The sequence below is a fragment of the Ostrea edulis genome, chromosome 1, assembly GCF_947568905.1.
Source record: "Ostrea edulis chromosome 1, xbOstEdul1.1, whole genome shotgun sequence".
NCBI lineage: Eukaryota > Metazoa > Mollusca > Bivalvia > Ostreida > Ostreidae > Ostrea > Ostrea edulis.
The window spans coordinates 13,238,935-13,252,389 of record NC_079164.1 but is presented as its reverse complement, the minus strand read 5'-3'; the positions used below and the strand labels follow the sequence as shown (position 1 = coordinate 13,252,389).

Genomic DNA, 13,455 nt, shown 5'->3' with positions numbered 1-13,455 from the left:
TCGGTGAAAAAGACAAGATATTTCGAATTCTACCTGTACAAAAGACATAATTCGACATTTATATAATAGGGAAGCCTGCTGAGGCCATTACAAAGAACCTTATTTTATTGCGTTTAATCGCAAGACGCAAAAGTGAATAAACGCAATGATTATTGCGTTTAAACGCAATCTTTTGCGTTTAGACTAAATAATCATTGCGTTTAATCGCAAACAAACGCAATCTTATGCGATTAAACGCAATAAAAGAAAGTTCTTCCTATGCACTGGCTTCAACAGGCGTCCGAAATTGCTGTGTCCGCAACATTGTATTTTGTTGATTTGTGCAACGGTGTGGTGTGTAAATTGTTTTACGCAAGTTGTGCATTACATAAAATAAACCATTAATGAAATGTTCTGTGTCATCCCCACTGAGTTTTATTTAACAATTAAACAATTCTGTGCTGGCTCAATGACGTTTTGACGGACGACAGCTAGTTCTCATGGCAGAGTCTCATAGCGAGATGGTCCAACAACGTGATTTGTGACTTCACGAATATGGCATGTATTCTTTGCACTTTGTGCCAGTGGAACAATGTGTTGAGAACGCATGTCCCTGTCGGTTTAAAACGAGCTGTGTCAGGTTAAAATTTAATTTTTAATTACATAAGCTACCACATGCTCTGTTGTGTCCGACGTACTTTATTTTAGTAGCCACATATCGCGTTGTATGTAGTTCCGTTATAGCGTGACAGTGTTTTTGTTTTATGCTAATTGTTAGATCAACGACATGATATCTTTGGCAGGACTGTTTTAAGAATTTTAATTACGTTTACAGAATGTGTTTTTGTGTTAGCGTGACTATGCGTGACAATTATTTTTAGTGCGATTACCTGCGTGTTGTTTAGAACTACGTTAAACGACCGCATGCTGTGTGTAGTTGCGTTAGCGTGACTATACGTGTTGTTTATAGCTGAGAGAAACCATGGAGTATTGTGTGCAGTACCATTAGCGTCTTGTTTACTTGAATGTTGTGTGCAGTACCGTTAGCGTCATGTTTACTTGAATGTTGTGTGTAGTACTGGTAGCGTGTTTTTTTGTTTGTTTTTACAATGTGTGTAGTACCTATGGCGTGTTGTTTGCAGTTATGTTAAACCATAGAGTGTTGTGTGTAGTATTGTTAGTGTGTTGTTTACAGTTATGTTAAACCATGGAGTGTTGTGTGTAGTACCGTTAGCGTGAAGTTTACGTGAGTTTTGTGTGTAGTACCATTAGCATGTTGTTTACAGTGACATTAAATCATGGAGTGTTGTGTGTAGTACCGTTAGCGTGTTGTTTACAGTGACATTAAACCATTGCGTGTTGTGTGTAGTACCGTTAGCGTGGATTTTACAGTTGCATTAAACCATTGAGTGTTGTGTGTAATATTGTTAGCGTGTTGTTTACTGAGTAGCGTTAAACCATGGGGCGTTTTGTGTAGTACCGATAGCATGCTGTTTACAATTACATCAAACCATTGAGTGTTGTGTGTAGTACCGTTAACGTAAAGTTTACAATTACGTTAAGCCAATGAATGTTGTGTGTAGGACCGTTAGCGTGTTGTTTACAGAATAACGTTAAACCATGGAGTGCTGTGTGTAATACCGTTAGCATGTTGTTTACAGTTACGGGAAAACATTGTTGAGTTCAATTGCTTGAGCTTGACTTCATTTTGTTTATTTTCATAATCTTGTTAGACCAATGGCGACTTGAGTATAGGTGCGTAAGTGTTTGTGTTTGTTATAATTTCAGCCGTTCCTAGCACAAAAAAAACCTTATCTTATCCAACAATGTTTTTCCAAAACGTCGTAATGGAAAAACATGACGTTATTTTTGCATACTTGTAATAAAAAATGTCATGATTACCAATTACAAGTTTGTTTTCACCTTTGATTGACTGCAATATTTCAACAACAATCAATATGGCTTTGATATTTTGAGGGATTGTTATCTATAGTTCACACTTTAGCACTAAAATAATTAAGGGTCGTTTTTGCTAAGAACGGCTCATTTAATCTTTGTTAAACCAGCGACGTGTTCCTAGCTGCGTTTGCACAAGTTCGTGTTGGTTATCATTCCATGTTATTGTACGGCCGACGACATTTTGTGTGTACGTAGTTGCTTAAATGATTTAATGTTACTCTAAGACCAACGATGTGTTATTGCGTCTGTGTGACTTAAAGCTGGTTATTAAATTACGTATTGCTAGTACGAGGACGTGTTGGGTGTATTTTGTTGCGTAGATCTGACTGTGTGTTGGTTGGAATCTAATGGTATTATTAGACCAACATGTTATTAGATTGAGTTCGTTTGGTTATAATTGGTTTCCTAACGTAAATAATTATAGGTTATAGACTTTGTATGGGAAAATATGACGACCGAGTTTTTTGGCGCGTAGACGGACCGAGCTTGCGAGGTCCGTTCGCAACAAAAAACGAGGTCGTCATATTTCCCATACAAAGTCTATAACCTTTTTATTATATACTTTCAATTTCATTTAGAAACTAACAATAATTTTATTTTTAACAATAACTTTATCGGTTCAACTTAGTAAAAGATGAAAAACACGAAAAATTTGAAAATTAACGGCGTAGAAATTTGATTGTGACGTAATGTTTGCGGGCCGGAATGTTTCCGGGCATATATCGTGTGATATATGCCCGCAAATTTTTAAAGAAAAAAGAAGAGATGAAATTGAAAGTATATAATAATGGGAAAATATGGCATATTATAACACTACGTTAATTTAAACAGCGCGAATATGGGACACCATAATGTTGTGTTCTCTCGCATAAGCCTAGATAATGAGAAAATTGAAGTGTGGGGCGTTGTTATGTCGTGTTGTGTTGTCTAACGCAAATACTATGAAATATGAGGCGTTGTTTTGTCACATAATAACGCAATGTTTACTTGAATGAGTGTGATGCAAGTGTATGGGATACTGTAGTGTTCCCCAGGTTGTGTTCCCTAACGTAATTAATAAAAAACGAAGTGTGGGGTGTTGTTATGTCATGGATAACGCGATGCTTACTTGACTGAATGTGTGATGTTTTGCTACACGAGTGTATGAGCTAGTAATGTAACTCTAGTGTGTTCTCTCCTGTAAATCTAAAAAAAAGAAATAAATAATTTTAAAAAACCCACCTTGAAGTGGGTGTGTGTGTGTTATGCCGTATTACGCAATGATTAATTGTAATTATAATTTTCTGCGCATGTGTATGAGCTAGTGCGTCCATGTTATGTAAGCTAATGTAAATAATAAGATTAAACTCAAGTGTGCGGCGTTGGAATAACGGTATGTTAACTCAATTCCCCGCGAGTGTATGACGTAACGTTGTTGTGTTTTCTTACGTGAATACATGTAATGAGATAGTTGATTAGTGAAGCGTTATTATTTTGTAGATTAACGCTACGTCATCTTTAAAATATCCGTGAGTGTATGAAGTAGTGAAGCAACCTTGCTGTTTCCTAACTTAAAATATTTAGAGAAAAAAAACCCAAAAAACAAAAAAACTTGCAGTGAAGCGCGTTGCTAAGTCATAGATCCTTGACTGAGAGTGAGACTTTTATGTGCAACTGTTTTAGCTAGTAAATCGATTCCCAACTCTTGTTTCCTAATGTAAATCATGAAAAACTTGGAAGGATGAGGTGTTGTTATGTCACACTAGTGTTTGTTTTCTGACGTAAATACATGTAATGAGATAGTTGAAGACCATTGCATCTAGTAGGTCATATTTAATTAAAGTCCCCCGACAATAGTATGTAATCGTTACGTTTTAGAGGCATAGTTACAATTTGAACAGATAATTTTTCAAATTTTATTTTCCCATTTTAAATGTTTACAATGCTTAATAACTAAGATATTTCTAATGGTCAACGAAAATTTATATGACAATTATTGAGAGATAAAGCACTCACAATTTCTTTCTTTCTCTCTTTTTTTTTTGTAACAAGGCCATGTTTTGTTTACATATATTGATCTGTTAATAACAACAGATACATGTTTAAAACGAAATCAGATGTTATAAACACTAAAAACTAAATCAGATGTTATAAACACTAAAAACTAAATCAGATGTTACAAACACTAAACACTAAATCAGATGTTACAAACACTAAAAACTATTTTAAACATATTGTGCTTAGAATAAACTTGTAAATTGAAAAAATAAATAAATCTGCTTTGAACGAAACTTTTATTAGTATATTTAAGCTATATAAACAATACATTACACGAGCCTTGCTTACATCACAAAGAAATTAGAATTGTGATCTCTGAATCTCTTTGCAACTCGAAATTAGGAATATATGTACCATAGTTAAGCATTGTAAACATTAAAAATGAAATTTGAAAATTTTCAGCTCAAATCTTGACTATGTCCCTCTAATGATAAAACATAATCATAATAGGTATGTTTTTTTTCATACTTGTGAATGGTTATTACCGTTTAGAGGTAGAACATCAGATTTGTAGCTTATGTGTTTAAACAGTGTCATGGGGAATTCTGATTAATCAATCAATATTTTTAGAGTACTAAATGTTATTAACCCATACTTATGCTACTCACCACCTCTTCCTCTTGAACCGACGGGGGTCAAGAAAATGATCGATTTAGGGGGGGAAACCCACACCTATCAGGGGCGGATCCAGGAATTGCGGTTACGGGGGGCGCCACTTTATGAGACAGGGGGTCGCCATGAGGCCCCCAGTGGGGGCCCAAGGGGCGAAGCTCCTGGATTTTACAGATTATATAGGGCTTGAAATATGTCTCCTATTTAGTCATTTGAACTATTTTCCATCATTTTTTTATAAGGTGAAATTAATAAAATGACGCAAATTTTAAGGGATTTTGGAAAAAATCTTAAGTTCTCCTAATAAAGTAATTGAAGAAATCAAAAGATTTTGTCACCGGGAGTGGAAGAAATTTTTGCTTCTTTTACCGTTTAGTACATTTTTCTAAACAAGATACCACGATTTAACTTATATTGAAAATTTTAGCGCCCCCCCCCCCCTAAATCCGGCACTGCCTGTAGCGTTATTTCATTGGCGAATACATGATATCACGTGTCGAATATCCACACACTATGCAATTAACGGAATTTGGAATGGGGACAAGAGAACGGCGCGACATCCTCAAAGTATTCCTTCTTTGGGCACGTTTCCGGTGTTCCTGCACTGTGTAGTATACACACCCTATCACGCACCTGTCCGTGACACCCCACTCCGTACCTGATAATTGGATTATTAACGAAGACAATTTTCTCTAATCTATAGATATTCCCACGCTTTCAATATTCCCTTGTAACCTTCCAACTGTATGTTGGTCCGCTATTCATTTTAAAATGATATAATTTGAAGGTATTAACTATACTACATTTTAACACTAAAAACATAACATTAACATACATTGCCTGACAGCCAGCCGTGACTGCTGGACGCCCGTAATTTATTGTATTCTAAATACACAATTCGCAGAAAAACAAGGCGTTTTCCCATGTACAAAAATTAAGATAACCTTCCAACTCCATATACAAAATATGAGCAATACATAAATATCAATACTTTTAAATATACCTCAAATCCCCTCTATATAGCATCAGGGCCGGCCAGGAAAAAACTAGAAATAAAACGATGAAAATCGCAAACAACTCTAGAAAACCTGTGTCCGTTGCCAAGTGCCGCTGGATGCAGGGGGTTGTGAACGGACCTCACAACTTATTTGTAAATGTTTAACTTTTGCATGGCATGGATGAAAACATAAGATTTAATTATCCATTAAGTTTCGTCTATCTCGTGACGAACGGCGGCTAGAAGTGAATACTTGAATTGCAGCTCCAAAACCTGTTTTTCTAACTCACATTCTATTGGCTAAAAATGGATCATTCCATTCTACCTGTACAATATACTGTACCGTCAATACAACATTTTCCCGCTATTACTAACGAAACGCGGGAAAATATAATAATCGTTGATTGTATCCAACTTTAACGTCTCGCTCGAGAATTTTTCACTCATATGGATACGTCAAAAAGACCAAATTTAGGCGCTTACAACTATTGAGCTAGATGAGGGTTCTTTAGCATGCCACACCTACTGTGACACGGGCCATCCGTTTTTAAGGTCATCTCCGAGGACCCGTGGCATTCACACCTGATGCCGAGCGTTTGGCGATGAAACCGTCACCACCCTAATTGGGTTTATCGCGGCCGGGATTCGAACCCCGGCCTACAGCATGCGGGGCGAACGCTCTAACCTCTCGGTCAACGCGGCAATTAATTGATAAATTTGACATTTTAGATATAAAAGAGCTATTTTATGATTATTTTGCGGGTCATTTTTTTTTATCATAATAAGGCCTATATGTATATATATAAATATAAAAGCATTGAATATTCCTATTGGTAAACAAGGTTTTACGAGAATGGACACATTGCGAAGATTTTTGAAAGCGAACTTAATTTATGCTCACATGCATATACATGTATAATGCATACTCGTTTTGACGATTGTTTTATGAAGAAATATTACCTAACGACAATGAAATATGGATGGACATATTTTGATAGTTCGTTAAAAAAGTAGTAGGGAAGACATTGTTTTGTGTAGGCGGACATATAGTGACACTTTGGAAAAAATTGGGCGGACATATTGTGCAGGCAGACATATAAGGACAGTTTGGTCCAAAATTGGGCGGACATGTAGCGAAGGCGGACATATTGTGCAGGTGGACATATAGGGACTCAACATCATGCATGTTAGTACAATTATAATAAGAGATTTGGATATTACACTGATTAAAACTAATGATAAATATATCAATTTGCAGTACCCATCTCAAGTGTATATTTCAATTGATTATATAACAAATGAATGGAGGACGTTTGACAATTCATTCATACATTTTAAAGTAGCTCGCAGGTTTCTTAACGTCGCAATGAAAAAAAAAGCCTTGTATAATAGAAAAGACATACTTGTGAAATTCTAGCAGAACTTTTATAGCAGTATGAACATCTGAAGATAATGAACAGTGATCAATTTCATAATTAATGTAAAGATTACAAAATTAACAGTACGACAATCACGGTCTCTGTACACACCAGAGGTGGGATCAGTTAGCTAAGAGGAGTAAGCATCCCCAATTTATGGTAGATACTCTTGAATCATGGATGGATTTATTTAAAATGTGTAAATAAAACAAACCCCTAATTATCCTTGAAAACTAATCGCTCTGAACTTAACCTTCCTGTTATATACAAGTAAACTCTCATCTATACCATAGAGCGTCCCCCCCCCCCCTCTCTGCGGAAGGTCGGGATTCGAATCACAGCAGCGACAGACCAGGTGTGAATGTCTCGGGTTCTCGGGGATGACCTTAAAACGGATGTTCCGTGTCACGCTAGGTGTGGCATGCTAAAGAACCATCATCTAGCTCAATAGTTGTAAGCGCCGAGCATAGGCCTAAATTTGAAGCCCTTCACCGGTCTTGGTGACGTCAAGATAACAGTGTTCAATCTCATAACTCCTTTAAGCAATACAAAAGAGAGAGTTGGGCATACACGGACCACTGGACACACCAAAGGTGGTATCAGGTGTCCAGGAGGTGTAAGCATCTCCTTTCGATCGGTCCCACCCGCCGTAAGCCCTATAGTTTGGTCAAGTAAACGGAGTTGTCCGTAGTCAAAATTAGTATGCCAAGAACGGCCTAACGAGTCAGAAAGCATTTGACTCAATTTGTAATTTGTAAATCTCACCTAATCAATAAGTCAGACCGGCACTTTGTAAATCTCGCGTTATCAACTAGTCAGGCAGGCACGTTCTAAATCTCGCTTAATTACTTAGTCAGACAGGCACTTTGCAAATAAAAGGTGAAAGTAACAAACAGTGATCAATCTCATAACTCCTATAAGCAATACGAAATATAGAGCTGATCAGCAAACACGGATGCCTGGATATATCAGAGGTGGAATCATGTACCTAGGATGAGAAAGCATCCGCTGTCGACCGGTCTCATCCGCTGTGAGTCCTATCTCTTGATCAGGCAAACGGAGTCTTCCACAGTCAAATTCAGTGTGCCAAGAACGGTATAGCAATCGTTATGAAACACATCAGACAGCATTTGACCCACTGACAGGTTGTATTGACAAACGAGATCGTTATAGCTACAGAGGTTACGAAATGCCGACTTTAAACGAGACCATTGAAACCCCTACACCACCAACTTGTTGGTCAGTAGCCTGCTTTGATTTAAAAACAGACCATACGCAGAACAAGCTCTTGCGTATTAAATCAGTTGAAATATATAAACGCTACAAGCAGGTGATAAAGGGATATTGCTACATAAATATGGGAAGTTGACCATGGAGAAGCTGAAATCATTCCATTTATCATAAAGTTGCATATAATGTTTATGTCTCAACTAATTCGATAAGCATCTAGTTAGGCTACTAACAAATAAGCTAATGTTAATTTTTTTTAACAATCTCGTTTAAAGTCATTTACATTTCTCAAATTATGTGGTCGTTATAACGATATGATTTACACATACAACCTATCATTGGGTCAAATGCTGTCTGTCGTATTTCATATGAATTATTAGGTCGTTATTTACACACCGATATTGACTACGGACTACTCAGTTTCCTAATGAAGATGTAGTGTTCACGGCGGGTGTTACCGGTCGATATAAATAAATAAATGTTTATTCGGTATATACATACATACAAACATATACATAAATACCAAGGATAAGCCATGAAAGTTCGAAGCTTATTTCCAATGGGGTCCTTTAATGCACGGATGTTTGCGCGAGGGGGTCAATTACGTGAGAGGAAACCGGAGTACCCGGAGGAAACCCACGTGTCCGAGCGAGCGACCACCATACCCTCTCACATACAATTACTGCCGATCACGGGGATCGAACTCGGGCCGCAGCGGTGGGAAGGGAGAGCGCTACCTCTGCGCTACTCGGACACCCCCCCCCTCCCCTGCGCTACCCGGACACCCCCTTAAATGCCGAAATGCTTACTCCTCTTGAACAGCTGACCCTGTCCATGGTGTATCCGGGTGTCCATGATTTTCCGTCTCTTCGTTTTGTATTCTATGCAAGAATTGCGAGATCGATCACTGTTCGTTATCTTCACCTTTTTATTATTATCATTCCTTAAGTTAGAAACACATTTATAGTGATTGTGTAGACCGTTCTTGAAACACTGATTTTAACTACGGATAACTCCGTTTACCTGATCAAGATATAGGGATCACGGCGGCCAAAACCGGTTGAAAGAGGATTCTTACTCCTCCTAGGCACCGGATCCCACCTCTGGTATATCCAGGGGTCCGTGTTTGTCCAACTCTCTATTTTGTATTCCTTATGGGATTTATGAGATTAATCACTGTTCGTTATCCTCACCTTTCATTGCCTATAAAACTACATTTGTAGAAAATATGAGTTATGTCTTTGTGTTAACAAATTCGTGCACTGGAGAAAAAATTTCTCGATCATTTTATCATAAAACATCGGCAAATGACCGTTCCAACCCTTTATCTATTTTTCTGTTCATACGTTAACATTTGTTTTAATTATGAGCTGTTGTTGTTTTAATGACAACGTTGTGGGTTCAGTCAAAGTAACAATTAAGAAAATTTTGAAGATTAAGGTAGTTTCTACTTTATTGATTAATCGTATAGTGCCAACCAGGGCCTTATATTTGATAATATCTGTCTCATAACCAGGAATCGGACAGCGTTTGTCTCCGATTCATTATAACTCTAGTCTATGTTATGTGTCTAGTTGTGTAATGATGAAGGTAATAAGGTACAATGTAGCACTGGTTTTTATTTCTTTTTCAATAAAGGATCGATACAATCAATCGTTGAACTACAGATCATCCATCTAGGTTATGTTTGAAAGTCCTCACAGAGGCATTGAGTTTGAAAAAGGAGTCAATTCCCTGCTCGTGATATTATTACTAGGTACAGCTGTCCAGACAAAGTAGTGTATCGTAACGAATCAAATTCATCCTCACTATGTATATTGTAAAGACCCCTTAGTACATGTAACAAAGTCCATATAACCCAGGGACCTTAAATTCAGCAAAGTTTAGGAGAGGTTTCTTTCCGCACTGTGAGCTGCAGAACTGTACCTCTCTGAAAAGCTGGGACCAACCTACCTTCGATTTACATCATAATATTTCTGTACATGATTTCCGTCTTATAACTCTGTACATTTCTACCACTGCTTCATAATTTCAATAAAGGAAAATGTCCTATATGCTTCCCATTACATTTGTATAAAGATTTACCTTTAAACATTTATCCAAGCACTGTTCGAAGTAACAGCTCAGAACTTAATTAAATGTTTACGTAGCCTCGGGCGTATCGTGGCACAACACATGCTAGAAGTAGTGTAAAGCATATGTTGGATTTCAAAAATTCCAAAGAACATTTTGAAAATTTGAAATCATAACACTTCTTGAAAATCAACGGCATCATAATCTACATTACAAAAACTTACAACACCGTTCCTCATGAGAAATTAAAGATTAGCTTTTTTAAAAATTGGTTGCTTCTTCAATGAAAATGGAACTCGGAAACATTCTTATATTGTGATCAGTCATCCAAAATTTACCTTCTAAACAACACTCTGCATTTAAGCACCAGTATTCAGAATTTGATTCCGAAAGGATGTTTGGTCTCCTCATTAACAACATATACGTACAAATGTAGTCTTTGGTAATCGGGTCGTAGTCGTTGGCGATCAGGTCAACAGTCTGTTGAAATTCCCATGTGCACAAATTGTGCTCCTTCATTAGTTGACCTGTTTTTGTAGTCTTATGAGGCAGACTTTATTAGCCTGGCTGTTCTTCAAAAGATTCTAAGGTAGCTCATGTGTACATGTATATGCATTAGGTAAAAATTAGCTCAAACCTAATCCAAGGGTTCATAATTTGAAAAATTTGAATTCACACACCTTGGGATAATTTGCAAATTAATGATTCTTTTGTGATTCTGGGGAAATGCGCCCTATATATTCCTATGTAAAACTTCTATCGTACATTGTATCCCCACTCAAGGACTCTGGGCATTTATTCATGCACTGCCCGACAATACATGTACTTGCATATAAAAATCACGGCCTGTTGTTTCTGAGAAGATATTAAAAGACTGTTCCCATGTTACAGTCTGATCCCCAATTGTGGTCCCGCCCTAACTTGAGGACCAATATGTGAACAATTAAGAATCTACACAGTGTCGGAAAGCTTTCATCAGAAAAACTCACTTGAGCTGAATACATGAATCTTCATTACCAGAGGGTGCTTACATATCGAAATGACCAATCATGGCTCCGTTCTTTCCTGTGATGCTTCCGTTTCTGCGATAACCTTAAAAAGCTCCGATGTGCCGATTTACAATTGTGAATTTTTCAGTTCATACAAATTAAAACGTCAGTGGGTGGGGACTATGAATTGATTGATTGTATATTGTTTAACGTCCCACTCGAGAATTTTTCACTCACATGGTGACGTCACCATGGGACTATGAAAATTACATGTAACATGGGATGTCATGTGATTACTTCAATTTTTATTGGGCATTATCTATGTTATATCGATTTCATATTTTCATCTTATTTCAAATATAGATATAAGGAATTACGGTCTAATTTGCCAGGTATGTGAGGTGATTGCAATGGAAAACGTGACGTTTTGCCGTAATATAGATTATCTCGCTTTCCACTGTAGTTAATCACCTCATATACCCGACAAATTAGACAGTGTTTCCTTATATCAACTCCCCTAAAAGGAGAGCGTACACGCGTGGATTTTCTTTTGAACAAGATTGATTTCCCTTCGACAAATGTTTTGTGAGAGTTTTGCTTGAATATGGCCCATTGAGTCTGGAGAAGAAGTCGACAATGTTAAAAGTTTAGCACGGACGAACAGACGAGGAATAGATGTGTGGACATCGGACAAATTATGATCTTTCTTGAGCTTTTAGCTAAGGCGAGCTAGAAACAGCAAAAGAAACACAAACAAACAAACCCCATAACTGTTAATGTAAATATTGTCATATGAAGAAAAATATATTTCCAGTTCATGATCACATATATCTTTATCCACATCGTTGACTCTAACCATAGCTTACAAAATAACAGTGAAATCAATACTTTATTATGATTAGTCATGGGAGCAATGCGTCCGTTTCGTCAACTTCGCGTTGTCCCATGGTTAAAGGTCCCGTAATTCCTCTACAGTTGCGATAAAACAAAATCATTCTGCGCAGGGACTCCCTTCTGAGCACGATAGCATTGCAGACAGCCATTCGAAGAAGCCATAACTCTATCGCATTGTTATCCTGCTGTGTTCTGATGTTGGTAGCGTGCAAAAATATGTCCACCTGCAAAGAAAGAGGAAATTGAAATTATTACAATAATGATCTTCCGTTTATGCACTGTAAGTTTCTAAAGTTCAAAGTCTACTTACAACAAGCGGCGTCCATAATATTACAAATACGACAGTAACCGCGGTTATAAATATCATGACATGAGAATCATAGAATCCGGAAACGCGACTGGAGTCCATCAAATTCACTCTTAATTCTGGATCTCTGCAGATTCGAAAAATAGTCATGACGTTCATGGTTATAGTAATAAGGATAATAATAAAACCAATTATAGAATACAAGTAGGACATAATGCGGTTTCCGGTAGTGTTTTCTATAAAATCAAAATAACACCACGATCCAGGGAAATATAGATTGCTTTGTCCAACACCAATTAGGTGCAATAAGGATATCAAACTGGCAGTTATCCATATCCCGAGCACAATGAGGGTGTAGTTCCTGCTTGGGGCTATATACCTAGCATCAGACCTCAGATGCAGGAATCGGTCAACAGACATGGCACAGATGAGTAAAGCAGCAGACAAATGAGCATCGACAAACACGAAAGAACTAAATTTACACAGGGGCTTCGGGTAGCACCACGTGAAGTCCGACGCGTACCTCGTCATCACAAATGGGTAAGCGAGAAAAATTCCCATGAAGTCTGTGATGGCCAGTCCGGTGAATAGCTTGTAGAAGGAAACCCAGCGGTGATCATGGCGGCTGATCCACAAAAGGATGAGCGCGGTGACATTTCCAATTACCCCAAATAAATATTCCATTCCTGCCGGCACCCAGGACGTGGACGTGTCGTTTCTATAACATATTGGAAAATCGTAACTATCGGTCATGTTTCCTTTCATTTTCAGCAGAGTATCCGCTCTAAATTAATAGTGAGGTGATTTGTAAGCTAAGGCGACCCGGAAGGAAATACTTTATCACGAGGCATTGTTGCTATCATAATTAAAGTGATTCAAGAATGCGATATTTTTTTAAGTACTATTTTTTTTATTTTGGTTCACGACCATTAAAGAGGCATGGACACGATTTGTGCTGAT

The 13,455-nt window shown here is 37.5% G+C and overlaps 1 protein-coding gene across 2 annotated transcripts; it reads right to left on the bottom strand.

Annotated features, from left to right (window-relative positions):
- Nucleotides 1-12,050: 12,050 nt before the first annotated feature.
- On the bottom strand, nt 12,051-13,455 carry LOC125664019 (prostaglandin E2 receptor EP4 subtype-like). Of its 2 annotated transcripts, none has more exons than XM_048896502.2 (2): nt 13,019-13,455; nt 12,051-12,412 (listed from the first exon to the last, which is right to left on the bottom strand). In XM_048896502.2, exons 1-2 carry the CDS (start codon nt 13,258-13,260, stop codon nt 12,355-12,357), a joined length of 300 nt encoding a protein of 99 aa, XP_048752459.2. In that variant the 5' UTR covers nt 13,261-13,455; the 3' UTR covers nt 12,051-12,354. The 2 variants fall into 2 exon arrangements, with proteins under 2 accessions (XP_048752459.2, XP_048752458.2); XM_048896501.2 differs by having other exon boundaries at nt 12,499-13,447.